Source organism: Calidris pugnax, unplaced genomic scaffold, assembly GCF_001431845.1.
Source record: "Calidris pugnax isolate Ruff unplaced genomic scaffold, ASM143184v1 scaffold68, whole genome shotgun sequence".
Taxonomy (NCBI): Eukaryota; Metazoa; Chordata; class Aves; order Charadriiformes; family Scolopacidae; genus Calidris; species Calidris pugnax.
The window spans coordinates 5,859,906-5,879,615 of record NW_015090921.1 but is presented as its reverse complement, the minus strand read 5'-3'; the positions used below and the strand labels follow the sequence as shown (position 1 = coordinate 5,879,615).

Sequence of the window (19,710 nt, the reverse complement as noted above, 5' to 3'; positions counted from 1 at the left end):
AGTATATTTATATATATATTTACATATCCCATTATAAAGACCTGCCATAAACTTACTTCCAACCAGCTGCTGCTTGGCAGGTGTAGAGGTTCCTCAGGTTATGGGAACATGCTGCCATCACCTTGCAAAACAGTGACAAATGGACAGGTAAGAGAAAGCTGTGTCAACTCTAAAGCTGTGTCCAGCTTTTATGTGCTGCTACACTCTCATCTGGCTTTACCACAAGGAGTTTTATGGTGCTGCCAATCCTTAGAGAGTATTAACAGCCAGACTGACCCACCTGTCAGTGTCTCTGCTGAAGGTGGAGATATATATATTTACATATCCCATTATAAAGACCTGCCATAAACTTACTTCCAACCAGCTGCTGCTTGGCAGGTGTAGAGGTTCCTCAGGTTATGGGAACATGCTGCCATCACCTTGCAAAACAGTGACAAATGGACAGGTAAGAGAAAGCTGTGTCAACTCTAAAGCTGTGTCCAGCTTTTATGTGCTGCTACACTCTCATCTTCTACTCAAACTACACTAACCTAAACTGTTGTAAGAAAAGGGGACAGACACACACAGACACACACAGACACACAAAAAAGCCAAAGCCTGTACACTAACCTAAACTGTTGTAAGAAAAGGGGATATGGGAAGAGTATGTATTTCCAAATGACATTGAAGTGATTCTACCTGCTCTGAATTGCAAAGTTGGTTTGCTTTCCTTCTAACTACACACACATCTTGTCACCTAAAACTTGCACTGTAGGAATTCTTGAACGCTAGAGGAGTTTCACCAGCTTCACTCGAACATTTCAGTCTCTTCTGAGCCTCACTGCTGCAGCCTGGATCACTTCCCCCTGCCATTTAAGACGCCTCACTGTGTCTCTCTAACTGACAAATGGGTAACTATTGGCAGCGTAGAACAACAAGGCTTTGTCCCACCCATTTTTGCTAAAACTTCCAGTAGGAGGCACAGGAATAAGTGAAAATGGTGCTTATTTACCGACCTCAGTGGTAGCATTAGCCAGGATGTGCTTGGACAAATCCTGGTATCCTTTTGTTGAAGAGGAGCTGACGGAAATAGTTAATCCATGAGTGAACCTGCAGCTGATGCTACTGGAAGGAAGGGGTGGCTGAATTCTGCTGGCTTCTGCAGGAAACAAACAAAAAAAAGCCGTAGGGGAATAAATAAAAAGGAAACCCACTGCTATTGTGCAGTTGTAGGGACTTACACCTTCCATTGGAGCACCCCATCCGCCTGATCCTGATGAAGAAACGAAGGAGATACCATCCCTTGTCTAGACAATCCATGTATTGGTAATTGCACTGCTGTTACATCTTGCATTACTCAAGTTTAACAGCTATTACCACATATAAGCTAATAAAATAACTTAAAGATTTAACAGGTGACACCAGTCTTGAGGATAAAAGTAAGAACCTGCAGGTACAATCCTGTACTTGCTGCAGCTTTAGCCCCCCACATGCTGCCTTGGTTCACTCAAAACAGTATCCTAAATCACCATTTACTTTTTCAAGACATTCTAAGCAACCCCTGGCTACTGGTTGGCATTATTTTTCTGCAGTCCTGTAATGGTAGGGACATCCTCAAATAAAATTTTGATTTGCATAAACGACACATCTCATTAGGTTTCGGAATACAACTCAAACATAAGCCAACGTATGTTTTACTTACCAAATGTTGAATCCTTTTGCAGTTGCTCTAACAAATAAAGCTGACTATTTCTAACAGCTGAACGACCTCTTGTATCTCTTGAAAACAAAGAATTTCCAGAAGAAACCTGGTTTAAGAAAGAACAGAAGTGGAAGCTTTTGGCATGAACCGGGAAAAATAAATTATGTTACATAGCAAGTGGATTATTAGTTGGGAGCTTTTCTTTATGATAAGGTACCTCCCTTTGCCTTTCCCCTGGTTATGAAATTATACCTTGACTTGAGAAATACAGCAAACCAAGTGGGAGTTTTGGTGCATACGCCAAAAAGTAACTTCAGGGAAGTTCATGTTCACACACACAAACTCTTAAGTCAATGTATGCATCGCTGAGGGAAGCACACTGAGAATATCAGGTTCTGGTTTATCACAAGAAAAGGCTTATTATTTCTATAACATTTGACAGATAGTGGCATTACTGACAATAGTAACACTGTCGGGGTTTTATGAGTTTAAAATCACAGAATCACAGAATCTTCTAGGTTGGAAGGGACCTTAAAGATCATCTTGTCCAACCGTCAACCTAATTTTGACAAAAATAAACACCCACACAACAAGCAAGAAGCATCACCATCACTAAACCATACCTCCCAGCACTACATCAACCTGTCTTTTGAACACCTCCAGGGATGGTGCCTCAACCACCTCCCTGGGCAGCCCATTCCAATGCTTGCTAATCCTGTCAGTGAAAAAATGTTTCCTAATATCCAGCTTGAACCTCCCCTGGCGTAACTTGAGGCCACTTCTAGTCCTGTCACCTGTGATTTGGGAGAAGAGACCGACCCCCATCTCTCTACACCCTCCTTTCAGGTAGCTGTAGAGAGCAATAAGGTCTCCCCTCAGCCTCCTCTTCTCCAGGCTGAACAACCCCAGCTCCCTCAGCCTCTCCTCATAAGACTTACTCTCCAGACCCCTCACCATCTTTGTTGCTCTTCTCTGGACCCGCTCCAGCACCTCAATGTCTTTTTTAGTGGTAGGGAGCCCAAAACTGGACACAAAATAAACCACCACTCAGAAAAATACGTGTCATTGTCCTTTGCAATTACACGGTAACACTCCCTCCACCCCGTGTCACCTGTCTGTGCACTAGTGACACAAACCTGTCCTCGATAGCTGTGACACAACATGAACCATCCCAAAACGGGTGTCTGTTCTCACATTATCTGTTACTGGTGAAGCATCAGGAGACTCAGTCCCGGGGGTTGTTTCTCACCTGTCCCTCCTGGCTGGGGTTGCTGGCAGTGTAGGTAGCAGCATTGCTGCTGTTGTAGCCAGACGTTGGGCCAGAGGAGAGGCTGAGGCTGGAGCCCGTACACAAAGTGCTCGTACTGGCCAGAGTCTTCAGCCTGGCTTCTTCCTGGAATAGGTACCAGAGTGTTACAAACAACAACCCCACACAGACCCCCCTCCACAACAGCCAGCCCAATCACTGACAGCCATGAAAGGTGAAAGAGGAATACTATAAAGTCGTCCAATTTTTGTTCAGGAAGGGTTGTCAGGACAAAAGCTGTTGCTGTACAGGAAGTAGTAAATAAGCAGGGTCATTTGAAAGACTAAGATTACTTAAACCATAGAGCAAAGCACCTTCTCAACCCTGACAGTCTGGGAAAATGCAGCTTCTGCTGTTCCTCACACATGAGAGTCCAGGATTTCAAACCAATGCTAGGATGTCTTTAAGGGGAAAGAAATATCTGCTTTCACTCCCATGTGTCACTCTTTGCCTACGCCTCACTGAAGACTGAAGGTTTTACTTTAACCAAGGCAATTACTCAATGTCAGCCCAGAAGATGAAATAAAAATTGCATAATAAGAAAATACCAAGAACTTCTGGATTATTTATACTTCCACAGGCAGTTCTCAATTTAGATTTCCAACTCAGGTGAAGTATGTCTACATTTGACAAGAAAAATATGGCAGCAGATGTGGTAAGATCCAGTCATCCAGGGGAGGTGCCTGAATTCAAGGTGCCTTAAGGGGTGCAGAGCAATGAAATGAGCATTCACCACATTTTGTAGCAGATACACAGGTATGAGGAGGGGAGGGCTGTGGCTGGCATTGTAGCTGCATTGTCAGGCAGTGAAAAAAGTTACTGCCTAAAAATATAGTCAGAAATGGGGCAGAACAGCCACATCCTAATGAGGTACTGTCCTCGCTTCTGGGAGAAATAATGCACGTGCTTGGGCTGGGCACGATGGGTAACAACAATGAGAAAAAAAAAATACAGGACAAATACACACCCAGAGGAAAATATAAAAAGAGAAATAGAAAAAAGAAAAGCATAAAGGCCTTTGTGTTTATATACATACTAAAGTAAATTCAGGACTCTTCCCTAGACTGGGCAGATGCCCCACGGGATGGCTGTGTAAGCTTCACCCAATAAGAAAACACCAGGAGTTTCTTGTACATAAAACGTGGCTTCAGAAAGATGTAGTTCAGAAGCACGAGCAGTATCAGTTCAGTATTACTGAGGGTTTTTTAACCACAAATTTGCATTTAATTCTTTGCTTTTTTCTACACTAATGTGCATCAAACAGGAGAATTCTTAGCTATGGAAAAGTTTCTCTTAAAAAAACACATAGATCTGAATAATGTAAACAGTTCCTGCTGTAATGCTCACCTTCTGTAACTGAGAAAATATCTGCTCCCGAATACGCCTTTTCTCTTGCTCAGCTCTCTCCCGGAGTTTGTCCCTGGCTCGTGCAATTTCAGTTTTGGTTTCCTCCCGTGCCCTCTGGTAGTCTCGGAGCAGCAGTTCAATGTCTGAAGGATGCTGAATGCTTCTTCTTTTTGGTTCTTGAACTCTAAGTGCACATGAGTGGGGGAAAACACACATAATTACTTTAAGTCAGGTCACCTGGCAAAATACCACAACAGAACAGGAAAACTTGCCAGAAAAGCAATTAAAACCCACCCCATTAGCCTCCAAAAAGCTTCTCTTGGCTCACTAAAGGCTGCATGGCCAGCAACCTTGGAAAATTATTCAGATTGCAAGTCCAGTTTAGCACTTAGATTACACCAACAATTTAATTGGTTTCTAAGTCAGGTCTCCATATGATCTAAGGTTACCTCTTCGTCATATTGCATGCAAAATAATTGTGTTGGGAAAATAATTGTCTCCTGCTGAAGATACGGTGAGGGATGAGAGATTCAAATTCTAAATGGTGAAGAGCTGCAGAACTTTTTTGATATTAAACATGAAACTTAACTATTTCATGGGGCTTTTAAGTTAGTGAAGGACTAAGAAGACAGATTCGTCTATAATGACTTAGGTCTAAATACTTGGCTCTCCCCATACATCATATGCATAAAATAAATTAGACATTTGTTATGGACTGAAATAAACTAGATGGAAGATTTTAATGAATGTTTTCTAAAATCAGGCACACATTTTTCTTGAAAGCACTTTCTACCCCAAAGTTTAACACTCCTGTATTGAGAAGAAGAATTCTGCCACAGAAGTATCAGCTGCTGGTAAGAACTATTTAACGTGCACCCACTGTGAGCACTGCCAACGTGCATCAGGGCAGAAGAGAGGTTTCTGATGCCCCACCTGGTATTTTCCACCACATCCCTTCTCAGCTGTTGCAGATACTCTCGGCGTCTGCTGGGCAGATCCAGATCCCTCTGACTTGCATCCATCTGCAACAGACTCAAATGCTTTTGAGGACTCAGACTTCGACTTCTTTGGTATCTTTGCAGCCTTTTCTCTCTTTCCTTCCTCAAAGTTTCAATAGTCTTCATGTGTCTGCCAGGGAAACAGGATTAGACTGACAAAATACACCCTGCAAAGTTACATTTTCTCATTTTTTAAAAGACTTAAATATTTATTAGCTTTGTAATATAAAATTTATAGGAATCTAATACCATACGCTGCCCTTGCAAATATCCATTTGGCCATATCCTGACAGATGATGCAGATATTCTAGAACTCTGATTTTTTAATAGCAGGAAATGCTAAGACGGTCTTGGTTACTGCTTGTAATGGCTGAGAGGTAAATTGAGGACAGAGAATAATGTAATTATTCTCTAATTTTTTTAGTTGCAACAGCTTCCTAAAATGAGTTCCATAATCCAACTGCAAGAATCTAGGATCTTGATTTTTTCGTAACTTATTTTGTATATTTATGGGGTTTTAAAAATCGTTTTTGCATATTCATGCAGCAGCATCTATTCACAGAAGCCTGAATGAGATATGAGATTCCCATATAAATTATTTTTACATCGCAATAAACCAATGAAACATATTCCCATAATCACCAGATACCCACGATCTCTCTCCTAGCTGCTAGCAATGTTAAGTGAGGTAACAATGAATCTTATAGTTTTCTCTATTTTCTTGCAGTAACCCCAAAACTGTCTTAAATGAATTACTTAACTGTACGTAAAATAAGCTTAATACTATATCTCTTCACATATAGTTGACTCGGTGTGACTAAGTGATTAAGCGCTCATTACTAAATGTTATTTATGCTGCAGGAAGCTTACACAAAATACTCAACCCAACACTACTTTAAGTAATTTACCTTTCATAAAGCTGCTGCTTCACCGGAATCGCCCCCAGGTCATCTGCAGCCCCGCTCTGAAGGACCCTCAGCAGGGCGTCCGTTTCCCCGATGCCGTGGTTGAGCTTGGCTTCAGTCAGTTCCACGGTGAGGGGATGCTGGTGCAGGTCCAGGTGGAGGCCAGACATGATCTGAGCTCGCTCTCTCTGAAGTCGCTCGATCTCTCTGCTCCTGCTGTCAGAAAGCTGGGGTTTCCCCTCCATTTCTGTTCCTCTCGTGCCTCGAGCTGTCCTTTCTGCCTGGCCGCGGAGATCGGTCACGCTGCCGCTCAAGCTGAGTAAGGAAGGAGAAGGGCTGCCCCGAACACCACACCAGTTGCTGAATTTGTTGTGTAGGGGTAAGTCACGGAGACTGTAGCTCCGAGGCCTGTAGGGCTTTGCAAAAGCAGTACTTGTGTTGAGAGGAATTTCAGTGTCACATTCACTCTCAGTCACAGAATCCGTGTTTTCATCCCGGAAGGACGTCTGCGCATCGCGCGCATCGCTCGCATCAGAGAGCAGGGGAGGGTAGCTGGTTTCATTTTTCCAGAAGAAATCATGGAATTGTAGAGAAGATGCTTCTACCAGAGGTTCTGAGGAGGCACCAGCATTTGTCTTACTTGAACAAGTGGCACTAATTTTCTGATTAAAAAGTAACTCGGCATTTGGAGGTGAGTAGTTACGAATCAAAGCAGTATCAGAATTACCAACATATTTTTCATGTCCAATTCCAGCTGAAGAACCTCTTCCTCCCCTCGTGACATACATGGAACGAAGAGGACGTGCCAGTGGGCTGCGGTCCCCGAGATCACCTGTTAAAACCTGCCTGTGGCCCGACACCTCCATCACACTACTGGAGCGATACAGTCGCTTTGCACAAATGGTAGTGTGGGTGTCAACCATCAGACTCTGCTGCTGTTCCAAGTCTTTTGAACCATCCTGTCCCAAAAGCTCTTTGGCTGCTTTCTTCTCTGCAAAGCTGGTGGATTTCTTTCTTATGCCCTTGTTGCCTTTAGAGGAGCTCGACTCGCTGTCTGTTTCTGTCTGTGAAAAATTGTCCACGTGAGGTTGGAGGCTGGGCTGCAGGCCTGTCCTCTGCTGTCTCTGGCCATGAAGGGGACTTGAAACATCACTGGAATATCCAAGAGGTTCCTTAAGAGGGCAGGCAGACCTGCTGAAAGCACTCTGGCTGCTGGGACTAGCACTGAGAGTAAGGATAGGGGAAGAGGCCCTATCGACCAGCAGGGTGTTTTTGTAACTAAATTTTCTTTCTGCTGGAACCTCTAGGTCAGTGACACTTCTTTTATCCTGAGCGTAAGACGCTGGAGATTGAGAGGTGCTGTCAGTAGGGCTGCTGACTACAGTGCACGAAGAACCATCTTGCCCTGAGCTCAGTGAAGATGATGTGACAGATGAAACTCTGGTATTACCAAAAGCAGCATTTTGCTGCGCATTTAATGATGTTTTTTGAAAATCTAAGACAGGAGCAGAGGTTCTGGGTAAGCGAGGCAGACGCATAAAGGAGTCTTCCAAAATGCTGTCAAGACTGTCATAGAAGTCAGAATTGCCCAGATTTCTCATCCCTGTTCCTTCTTGTGTTCTTTCTTCAAGAGAGAGTGTTTCCTCTTTCCTTTTGGGAATCTTACCTACTGCCTCTGCACCTCTCCCTTTCCAATCCATGTTTACTGCCTGAGCTGCCCTCAATTCATTTTCCATTTTTGCCTCCACTTGTTTTTCTTCCTGCTTCCTTTGAGGTTCTTCCAAAACCTCTGTCTGAGTGCCTACATCTGCTGTAGTCTGAGTGCAGCTATCTGATCTAGTGGTCTTTACAGCCTCTTCAGTTCCTCTTTGGTTGATTTTGGCATTCTGCTCACTGTCTATAATGCTCTGTTGGGAGAGGTTTCCCAAAAGCTCAGAAGTATTCTGAAGAAGCTGTGACAGATGCATGGACAGGTTCTCCATGCTTGTCCAAGAAGGTTGATGAAACAGATCTCTGTTTGTTTCCTGCTTTCTTGCAGAAACATCCGTATAGCTTCTTTGACGTCTTCTCTGCCTCTTACACCTTCCTGTAGTTGCTGTTTGTGTTCCCTGCTCACATGTAAGCCCTGGTAGTTTTTTGGAAGACCTTTCAGACTCAGAAGGGTATAACAGTACAATTTCATCAACCTGCATTGAAGAGTTACCAGGTTGTGCAGAAGGATTCTCAAATTCAGCAGTGTTATTTTCTGGATTAGTTTCTAATGTTTCGCTGGACACGTTGCTATACTGCTTAGTACTGTCACTTGAGTACGCAGGTTGAAAGTCTTGTTTGACATTGTCCCATCCTTGAAGACCTTCAATGCTGCTTAAAGTGCTCGATAAAACTTTTGCTGTAGCATACGAACTGAGATGAGAATGAAAAGGAGAATTTTGAGAGTTCATTCCATTGTCTACACTGGAACACCTGGTAACTTTACGATTTTCCAGGTGTACAGGAATTTGATTGCAAGAGACATCACTTGCACTTCCAAAAACATACTGTTTCCAGCCAATCTTGCATGATCCATCTCGTTGCCATGGATGAATATATGGATTGATATCACTTGAACTAAAATGCATTGTATCTTTATTGTCATGCAAAAATAAATCTGTTTCTGGCTGGCATCTTGCTTCTTCAACTTTGCCTTCGCTACACTGAGTTACAGAACTACTCTTTAAATCAACATTTGCTTCTGCACCCCCAGAGCTGTGGGCTGCGTGCAGTGAGGATGATGGAGATTGAGTAGTACAGTCGTTTAAAGACTGGCTGCTTTGGGTTCCTGCTGCAAAATTCTGTAAATTTTTGGGATCGCAGTTTGCAAGCTTCTTGGTTTGTGCCATTCTCTGCTGAAATCTGGGTTTAGATTTAACCTGTAGGAAGTTCTGTGATTCCTGCTTTGAAAATCCTGCAGTTCCATGAAGATCGTCTTCAGTTGGTGATGGAGGCTCTACACTCATATTTAAATCTTGTAGTGATTTAGATGCAGAATATAACAAAGGATCTGCCTGAGATGAAGCTTCCAAAGCATATTCTGTATCAGAGAAGACAGCAATAGCTGGGGCTGACAGTCTGTGACTTTGTAAATAAGGTCTCTGTTCACTTTGTTTACAGCTCTTTGTACTCCGTGTAGAAGAATATGATCTCTTGTTCCTGAATTGCACTAATTGGGATTCTTGAGGGGGCAAATATTGGTTTTCTGGTGAAAACTTCACAGAGGTGCTTTCATTATTCATTTCAGAAAACTTTAGTCTTTCTGATTTCAGAGACTTATTCCTCATTATAGCGTCTTCTGTTGTTGAACAATTGTTTGCATCATCATCATCAGGACTATCAACGCTTGAACCTGTACTACTTTTGCAAAGTAAAATCTCTTTTTTGCCATCTGTATTTGTTCTATCTGGCACCTGTTCCATCTGCTCATCTGTAGGCACATACTGACAATTATCTTGCAGATCTGCAGGGTTTTTTTCAAACGCCAAGACAGTGCGATACAGTCGTTTGGGATCGGTGCTTCTGCTGTATGAGGGATATGTTGGACTAAATGAATTGCAGGTGTGTTCAGGATCCACACCAGCATCTCCTGGACACAGATTTTCCAACACTGTAACTTCTGAGCCTATTAATTCGTTTGCAGAATTTGAGGGTACATTAGTTTGCTTTTCATCAGGTTCTCTGACTGATGTTTTTCTCTGCTCTGTCTTTACTGCAAAATGTTCAGCCTCAGTATTTGAATGCAGTTCTTCCTCATTTCTGTTAAGTGTTTTTCTCATTTGTCTCTCTTTAACAAGAATTGCCCGTCCAGTATCCCAAAAAGGTAATGATGGTAATAAAAGAGAGTTATCCTTTAGTACTTTCTCTATGTGCTCTGTGCAAGCTTCTTGGGGTGGAACTTTAGCCCAGTGATGCTGACCAGCTTTTATAACATTGTCAAATTTTTTAGGATTACTTCCATATGCAGGTTCCCCAACTACAGCAGAATTTTCATATGAAGTACAGTCTGTGTCTGATACTGGACAATGCCTGTTTTCTTTTGCAAGAGAAAGTAAAATACTTCCTGAAGCGTGTATCGGCTCATCGAATACCACGGCCTTATCAGACTGAGTGTCTTGTATTTGCAAAGCAGCAAATGGAGAATGTTTCAACATATCTGTATGTGAAATATCGTATGGACCAGTTTCACCAGGGCCTGTATCTGCAGTTAAAGAAGATTCTGAAAGTGGTGTTAAGGATGGATGACTAACACATGCAGAACTGGAGGACAGTTGTTCAGTCAAAAAAGTGTCTTGAAGTGAGTCCTCAAGCTGACTAAACATTAGAGGCTTTGAGTCATCAAGTAAACAAGAAGTGTCAAAAGGACTGAAGTTCTTGGAGCTTTGAAATGGTGTATCAGTTGGAGCATCTTCTGCAAAGTAGGATGGAAAAGACTTTGATTCTTTACTGCCAGTCTGTCCTTGGCTCTGAAAAGTGAGTGAGTCTGACTGTGGTACAGTCACACTAGAAGTGTTACTGTAGTGTTCCGAGTACTCATGAACATCATTTTCTGTTATGTCATTACAATCCTGGAAAGAACCTTGAATTATTTTCTCCTTTTGATCTGCTTCTGCAACTTTTCCAAGGAATTTATTATTCTGAGTATACGTGGCTTCTGCAACTGCAGAACTATTTTTCCTTTCAGCTACTTTTTCAGAAACATCAGGAAAAGTCACAAATACACTTAAACCAGTTGATTCACTTTCAAAGTATTTTGTTTCTTCAGAGAGAACAGCATCGTTTTTACCTTTGTCTCCACTGCTGGCAATGAAAACATCTGCAGATGATGTTGGAGGATTCAGGAGACCAGGAGGACATTCAGAGGTGTCCAAGGTTCTATTATAATGTAGAAACTCTTTATCATAATGTGGATTTTCCCATGGAGACTTGTCCAGGCCTTCTGAAAGGGTTGAAGCACTCTCAGAAACAATGCTGCCTGGCTGGTCTAAGCAGCACTCTTCAGAAGTCTTGTGTCCCTGTTTTTCTCCAGGCTCACACTGATATCCAGCCACACCAGGAAACTTTGCATTTTCATTTGTACTGTTTGTTATAGTATAGCTTGTACTTAAAAATTTCTCCGTCTCATCATACTGTGATAAACTCCCTGAGTGAAATACTTTCTGAGTTGTATTAACATTGTGAAATGTTTTTTGTGAAGAGATTTCTAGTTTAGAATGCAGTTTTCCCCTCCCTATATCTTCCATCACTTCTTTCTCTAAAGAAGAAAGGTTTGAATTATCCAAGGGCAGTGAATCAGACACAATGGTACCCTTTTCCTCTTGAGCTGTATCTTCTATGAAATTAAGGCTGTCTTTTGGTAGTTTATTAACCATTAAATCCACCCTGCATTCTTCATGAGCATTGTTAAGATCCTGAATTGTATCTTCAGAAGAATCTAATTTTTCCAAGGAAAATGAATTTCCTTTGGCCCCTTGCTGAAGAACAACAGTTTCAGACTCAGAACCATCTGCACTGCAGGGAGTGGTAGAGCTGTTCTCATTGACAGCTTGCCCAGATACAGCACAATCAGGTGCATTGTTAAATACAAAGGATTCATCCTCCTGCCTGTCCTGTGTGGTCTTGGCTTGCAGAAAAGCTACATTCTTACTTTGCTTTTTATCAGGAAGATGTGTGTCTTCTCGCCCCGTTTTGTTGGCTGTAACAGGCATGCCAACACAGACATCACTCTCCATTAATGTTTCATAGTAAGGCAGAACAGCTCCAGTTCCAGCACTGCTGTTAGATGGTTTTGTATGTCCTTTCAATGCAGTGGTAACATCTTGAACAAGATGGGAATCATCACTTGCTCCAAGATATACAAGGTGATTTACAGTCTGGCATGGGGAGTCTTTAAGTGAACCTTCTTGGATTTTTCCAGTAGGCTTCAGTGTTGCTGGTGGATTCTGTTGCTCACTGGTATCTTCATTACTTCTAGAAAAGCTGGTAGACACCCACTGGCTTTCTCTTAGGATTTCATTTAATCTGCTGTCATCACGTGTCATTTGGCAGCTGTCTTTGTCTTCAGGGAATAGCTCATTCAGGCTTTGTAAAACGATCAGTTCTACCTCCTCTGTGTTTTCTACAAACATCTGCTTTTCTTCATCTGTTTTGGCCATTTGTACAAGATTCATCAAATGCTCTTTCTCCTCCTCAACTCTGGAGTCTACTACATCCAATTGAAAAATATCAGGTCTTTTTCTAATGGTACTTACATTCAAGTTTTCTGAAGGGCCATGCTCAGGATATCGCATAGAGCAACTCATATACATGTGGCTGTCCTCTTTAATGCGGGGACTTTTAAGTTCTTGTTCAATTCTATATTGGTCAATACCTGTACTATCATCAGCTGAATATTCATATGCATCAATATCTTTCATGACTGCACTTCTTGTATCTGTAACAGAGTCCACTGAGCCACCAGCTTCACTCATTTCTGTAGGATCATGGTATCTTGAATCATCTTCTAACAGTATATTCTGTTCTAGTCCTGAAGCTGTCAGGTATCTTTCAGGGATCCTGAATTGATTTAGAATTTCCTCTTTGTCATCTCTCTCACAATACATCTGATGCAGAGCTGGAGACTCTTCAGTAAATAACACATTTTCATCTGTGCGTATGACTTCTTGCCTCGTGATCATCAGCCCCTCAGTGTTTGTCATGACAATTTGTTCTTCACTCCCAGTCACTTCAAATTGATTAACCTTGTCTTCCTGGGGCAAACAGTTTGGGGGACAGTGCTCAATTAAACTGCTAGAATTTACTTGTCCTTCATTTTCAGGTTTTGCTAAAGTATTTCCTTGCCTACTTGTGATTAGTACCGTTGCAGCCACATCCTCTGTATTAAACACATTTTCCATTGGTCTGCTCATCTGTAAAAGCCCCTCACAAGTATCAATGAAGCGTGAAGTATTCTGAGTAATACCTGCTGTGTGGGAACACACCGCTGAAGGACTGGTTTTGGGAACAAAAGAAAACTCCGGTGAGTAAACACCTATTTCTACTTTCTCGGTTTTTTCTTTTTGGCAAAAGCTGCTTGTTTCAAGTGGGCTGCCAGAACGCACGAGCACTTTTGATTCCTGAGTGCGTTCTGCTGTGGTGCTGGGTTCCTGCAGTTCATCCTTCTCCACCTCTTCACGTGTCAGGCACAGATTTGTATAAAACTCACACTGAACTTCACAAGCTTTCTTTGGATTCTCAGACAGACCAACGTCTTTAAAATCCTCTCCACTCCTGTCCTCAGTTACACTTTGAACTTTGGCTACTGGGTAGTCAGATAAACTTTCAATCTGTCTGGATTTAATTTCCAATGCATTTTTTTCTAAGTTGATTAATTTTGTTATTTCTTCACCAGGGTTTGCATTTGTCTTCTCATAAGGAACCATAGTTTCCTCTGGATTGGCTTCCAGGTCTCCTACAAACTTGGATTCCTTATTTACAAAGGGACTCTCCTCTTGAGTAACAGTAGCTGATGTATTTGTGTTATAGTCAAATACTCTGCCTGACTCTGAGTTCACATCATCTTCAACAAGCAAGGTATCCTCTGGGCAATCACTTTCAAAAAAGGCTTCTTTCTCTTCTCTTGATTCAAGTAAACATTTGTTCTGTGTTTCTCCCTCCAGGGCAATGGCTGCATCAAATTCCACAGAAGCGTTGGTCAACTTCTGCGTACTGTTTTTCTGCCCTGTTGATTTTGAAGAGCACGTTGTGCAAAGGCAGCCAGAATGTACAGCAGAACAACTTTCTGTGGCGCTGACTTCCACAGTAAGATTAGAGGTAGCATCGCAATCTCCTTTCATTATTGTGAAATGCTCCAATAGTTTACCATAATTTTCAGTCTCAGATGCACTTTGAAAAAGATTAGCTTTTGTTGAAGCTTGGTAGAATAGGCTTGAATTGGATTCTGGGAGAAAATCAGTTGTACTCTCACAAATAGCAGCAGGGAAGGACTCAGTGTCTTTCCCATTTGCATTCACTACGAGATAACTAACTTCATTTACCACTAAGTTTTCATATTTGGATGAAAATTCTTTCTGAACTACAGCCCGAGAATTCAAGACGTTGTGTTCCTTACTTTCACTGCTTTCTTCTCTTATGTTATCAATACATAATGGAGAATTTTCTGAAATTTGTTGGGGTAAGCGACCTGCCTGACTGTCTGCTAGAGCACACTCGTGGGAGTAATTTTTTGAAACAGGTTTGCTTTTGAATTCATAATGATTCAGTGAAGACAAGTCTTCAGCCTTTGGTTCGTATTCTTCATTATCACTGAATGAAGGCTCCTCTGATGCAATCTCTGCCAAGCTATCTGTGCTTGTTTCCATGCAGATAATGTCTTCTTGAGACATCTCTATTGGTGTTGCAGATTGGTCATAACTTGCACTGTGAGCAGCACCTAAAGGGTTACATCGATATGTTATCTCCTGGGAGGAAAAATCCGTCTCTGTTGTTATTTCATCTGCAGATATTTGTTCATAATCCATTTCTTGCATTGTTTCCAAATTACTCTCCCCAAATCTGAGGAGACCTACTTTAACAGCTGATTCTTCTTCTTGTCCAGCCAATGGCTGAAGCTCATAACTGCTTACCACAGAACAGTTCTTATTGGTTAAGTCATTGAGAAAGAAACCTTCATCACAGCATGTTGGTATTTCCCTTCTTGGAAAAAGCTGCCCATGGTTTCCAAATTGGACTTGTTTTACTGCAGATATCTGTGTTGAGGTCCTGTTATGAGCAAATCCTGTAGAAGATTCAGCAGCAGGCGCACTGACAGATGCACTTCCACTGCCTGAATCTGTCATACTTGATTTTGTCATCAAGTTACTGTAGTCATCATCGAGGTCATCTTTTTCAAAAGTTCTGAAGAAATCATCTTCTAACTCTGCGTCTACACAGCCATTTCTCTGCTCCAAAACGTGCACAGGCAACACAGAAGTAAAATGTGTTTTTTTCAGAGTGTGTTCTTTTGGCAGCTCTGGATGAGTCGTGGGGAGAGAACCCTCCAGTTTCCTAGATATCAATGACAAGCCAGCTGTGGTGGAGGTGCTTTCCAAACAGCTGAATGTTTGTGTGCATTCAGTGGTAGACCTGTAAGTAGATAATTTACTCAGTTGTTCTTGTTCAGGACAATTTGACCTTGAATATTCATAATAATCATGCTTTGCTGAAATAGGAACAAAAGAGGAGCTTGGTCCTACGGAGCTAACAAATGAGGACGTTGCATCTTCAGATTCCAAGGAAGAATTTCCATCAGAGTTTGTCCATTCCTTAAGAATCTTATTTAATGATCCACTCTCAGAAACTCTGCTTGCAGTTGTTGTTTCAGGTAAAGGTACTTCTGATGTGTCAGAGGAGAAAACTGTGTTTATTTTGTTTATATGATGTGATAAATGAGTAATGCTATGTATCTGCTTAGAGCCAGAAACAAAAGCAACTTCAGCAGCTGACTGCTTTAGATCATCTTTCTTCAGCCAAAGCTTTGGTTTGCTCAAAGAGCCCAGATGAGCTTCTTGAAATTCCAGATTTTCATGGGAAGGAGGTGCTCTTATTCTGGGGCTACTGATGTCAACCTTTGAGTCACAGGAAGACCAAGCATCACTAGTAAGCAAAGGATTTCCACTTGCATAATACAGTCTTCCGTCAAGAGACCTTTCTTGTTCTACAAAGGAGACTTTTGTCCCCTTCAGCAATTGCCTGCAGGCATTACTGGAAGCAGGCTGTGGTTTAGTCTCCAAATAAAAGGAACTGCTCAGCTTGAGGTCATAATTTGTCTCTTCTGTATCTCTGTTGCAGGTCTTGGACTCATGGTCTTCCTCAGCTTGTATAGTCAGTGATCTAGGAGTTTGTAACTTCCAGAAAATCTCTGCCGGCACTTCATCAGATGAATCAGATTTGGATTCTTCTACTGGATCTTCTGCTGGCATCTCTTCTCCATCAGCTAAGCTGTCCAGAGAGAAGCTTCTTTCAGGCTTTCCCAGCCTCATATGAGATGCATATGATGTCACCGAAGATGAAATATGGTGATCAGTTCTGCTTTTGTAAAGCTTAGCTGGCTCATGGTGGGCCTTTGACTTGTGAGACTGGCTTTTATTTTGCTTTTTGCCTTTATTTTCCTTTTCTACCAGAGAGTCTTGTGACATTTGACTGTCATCACTCTCAGAATCTTCTGGTTTGGCAAGACATTTATTTCTGTCAAAATCTTCTTGTTTCAGTTTCTCTGTGAAACCTTTTGCATAAGCACAGGAGAGAGAATCTACAGAATAGCAACTATCAGTATCAGAAATCTCATTTTCATCATCCTCTTGCCAGTTCCCCAGCATATCTGTGGTGGTTTTGGACACGCCAGAACTTAGCAACTCTGCACTGTGCCACTTTTTTTCAACGTAAGAGAGTGGTGCATGTGTGTTGATCTTAGAGAGATTTCCTACTGATGTTGCCACCATCAGAAATTCTTGCTGTTCCCCTGATGATGTCTCATGACTTGGCAAGGCTGAGTTGGGCTCTCTTTTCCAGTTCTTGGCTGTTTGGTTTAGATGCGCTGATGGTGGGTTTCCATACACTGTTTTCTTCATTTCTTTAGGAAAGTTTTCTGGAGAAGACCTGTGGCCTTTTCCATTGATATCAATTCTAGTCTTTTTATTGGATACCTGAGCTCTATTTTTTTCTAGATTGCTACTTGCAGGCTGATTTAAATTTCCTAGCACCTTTGCTTTTGTCATTCTTGTCCCTGTAATAAAGGTTTCAGGCTCCTCTTTCTCCTTAGAAAGATCAGGAGGGGAGCCTTTAGAGGTCTGTTTTTGAGATCCAGCTTGCCCTGGGTTGTCATCCAACTTTTCAATGTTCTGATCGTTTTTATTGATATAAGCCATGATAGCTGAATCATTAGAATCTTTTTCTGCTCCTTTTTTATTTCCAAATGAAGATGGTTTTTGTTTTTCAGTTAGCTGCCTCCGGACTGAAAAGGAGATCCCTTCTTCATCATTAAGGTCATCACTCTCAGAAACGTCTTTACCTCTTCTGTAAAGATAGTCTTCAGATGACAACGTCCCTGTTGTATTGCCTTCACAGCATTGATCAGTATTTGGTGAGGTAGATAACTTTGCGACAGTCTCCCTCTTCAACAAAAAGCTGTGGAAATAAAGAAGAAACAAAGCAACAATTTTCATGCCTTTCAAAAGCAAATTTGAGCAGAGAATAAATAAGTAAAAAATAATAATTCTGTCAGTAATCATACAGTCCCCTGGATATCCTGAAACAGCTCGATGCTATGTGCTATAGCTTGGTATTCAGTCGCTAAGCTGAAGTAGCTGCAAATATTAGTTAAAAATAAAGGATGGCTCTAAGTCACAGAACTCTGCTTAGCAGGGTTTAGCTACTTGCTGCCTCCGGGACCATGACAGACTCCCTAGCACCCCAACTTTTTAGCATTGCCTAGAGATGCTTATTTAGCTTGAGAAAGGCCGGATTAAAGTAGAATCCAGAATCACTCCAATCATACAAATATTCTGAAGGAAGAGTCTGACCCTATCAAGATAAAATTACACAGAAATTAGTATTTACCAAGAGTTTGAACAAGGTAAGAACAAGAGTTAAGCCAGTTCTGGAAAGCATTCACAAAAAGGTAAAAAGTGCAGAAAGGCTTGAAAGACAAATGTAAAAAAAATCAGTGTGAAAGACCACATCAAAGAGCTAAGCAGGGAATGCACTGTACAAATCCTAGGAAAAAGGACAAAGAGCTCCAGTGTGAGATACAATACAGTAAATTCACTGATATTGCAAATTTTGGGATTGTTTTAGTACATTGGGAGGCATTCTGGATTATAGATGGCCACTGAAAATGCCTTGAATTTAAATTACTTTTGAAAAGGCAGAGGAATTGGCAGATGTTATCTTACCTGGGTACCTGGGGCAGATGTGGGTTACAGAATGAATCCTGCCTCTGCTGCAAGGAACTGGAACCCAATGACTTCCTTCTCTTTTGCAAGTGGTGGTCTGAAGAGGACCGTACAGCAGTATTTTCGTTTAGGATTTGGGCTTGTTTCACACACTCTTCATTGAGCCAGCAGCTAGCTTCCAGCTGCTCTAGGTTTTGCTTGGCTTCCAATAACTTCTGCTTCTTGACTATCCTTTCCAGCTGGAATTTTACCTTTTTCCTTCGTATGTTTCTTTCTGCCTTTTTTAAGGAGTATCTTCGCAAGAGCTCCAGCTGCACCAACCTCTTCTTGTTCTGCTGTAGTAGGGAAGGGCAGATTTCCAGCCCGATGGCACTCTGCACCTCAGCCTCTGCATACAACCTGGACTCTGTCTGCACTGCAAACTCCCTCTGCTGTTGCTGAAGGGCAGCCAGTCGTTTATTCTCATTTATAAGCCACTGCTGGTCTGTAAACAAAACAAAGATTGAAAGAAAGTAAAAACATAGGAAAAACATTGCTCTTCACTATCTTGTTTCTTAATTTAATCAGCCTTGAGAGTTCACTTAAGAACAGAATTTCTATGCATGTAGAGCAGAGCCTGACAAACCATTTAGAGAAAAATGTATCATTGCTGCACTTTATTGATAACCTAAAGCCTCTCCATTGGGATTAGGACTCAGGTAACAACTGCAAGATATAAGCAGAGGCTTGACTGATACAGCTGAAGAGGCTGGTGGACAAGACCTTGTTTGTAAGCTAAAAGAACACATTTCAATTTCTCCAAGATTACACTCAAACATCACCTCAATCTTCTTGATAAAATACAGTGGAAGCACTAAAAGGCTCAAGTTCAATTAGTGGACTTTTAAGACATAGGGTATGTATTCACAGTAGCCAAGTACAATTTCATTAGCTTTTGACTGTGAAATATGCTACTACTTCTGCTTTAATTATTCTGAAATTACACATTAAACTTTACCTATGTTACTTAGGGAATGAATGTGTGTGCACAGAGAGCAGTTAACAAGGGAACTAGAAGAGGAAGTTGCACAGAGCTGAACAGAGCCTCTGTGTTAATGTAATACACAGAATTTCATGCACACATTAATCAGCCTTTAGCTAATGAAATCCTACATTTTGAGTGAAAAAATAAGCACTTGTGCAATCTTGAAGCATTATACACTTCTCACCACAGCATTTGAGTGCTTTACAACTATTCTAAAATAAATATTTATCTTTGTGCCTTTTGTTCCTGTCCTTTCCTCCTTAACTTGACTGAACCAAGAAAAACCACCTGCACGCTAGTTTCTCTCACTTACCCAGGAATGCTGAAAATGAGGGAGAAGGACTCATGCTAAGGAACTTTAACACAGGAAATGGCAGTTTTTCTGCTTGCCTTCATAGGTGGCAAGTTCTGCAAGCCTGAAGGCTAGACCTCTCTATGCCCCACTTGGGATGCATCTCATTTGCAGGGGCAAATGCCAGCTACCAGTCC

The 19,710-nt window shown here is 41.7% G+C and overlaps 1 protein-coding gene across 1 annotated transcript in view; it reads right to left on the bottom strand.

The window, feature by feature from the left end:
- The window catches only part of STARD9 (StAR related lipid transfer domain containing 9), a 109,336-nt gene that overhangs the window by 5,078 nt on the left and 84,548 nt on the right, over positions 1-19,710 (bottom strand). The window contains exons 23-30 of the mRNA XM_014950158.1: positions 18,198-18,681; positions 6,241-17,430; positions 5,268-5,462; positions 4,335-4,518; positions 2,931-3,074; positions 1,682-1,787; positions 996-1,138; positions 355-419 (exon numbers count right to left, since the gene is read on the bottom strand). Coding sequence (XP_014805644.1) covers positions 355-419; positions 996-1,138; positions 1,682-1,787; positions 2,931-3,074; positions 4,335-4,518; positions 5,268-5,462; positions 6,241-17,430; positions 18,198-18,681 — 12,511 coding nt within the window. The remainder of the gene's footprint in view (positions 1-354; positions 420-995; positions 1,139-1,681; positions 1,788-2,930; positions 3,075-4,334; positions 4,519-5,267; positions 5,463-6,240; positions 17,431-18,197; positions 18,682-19,710) is intronic.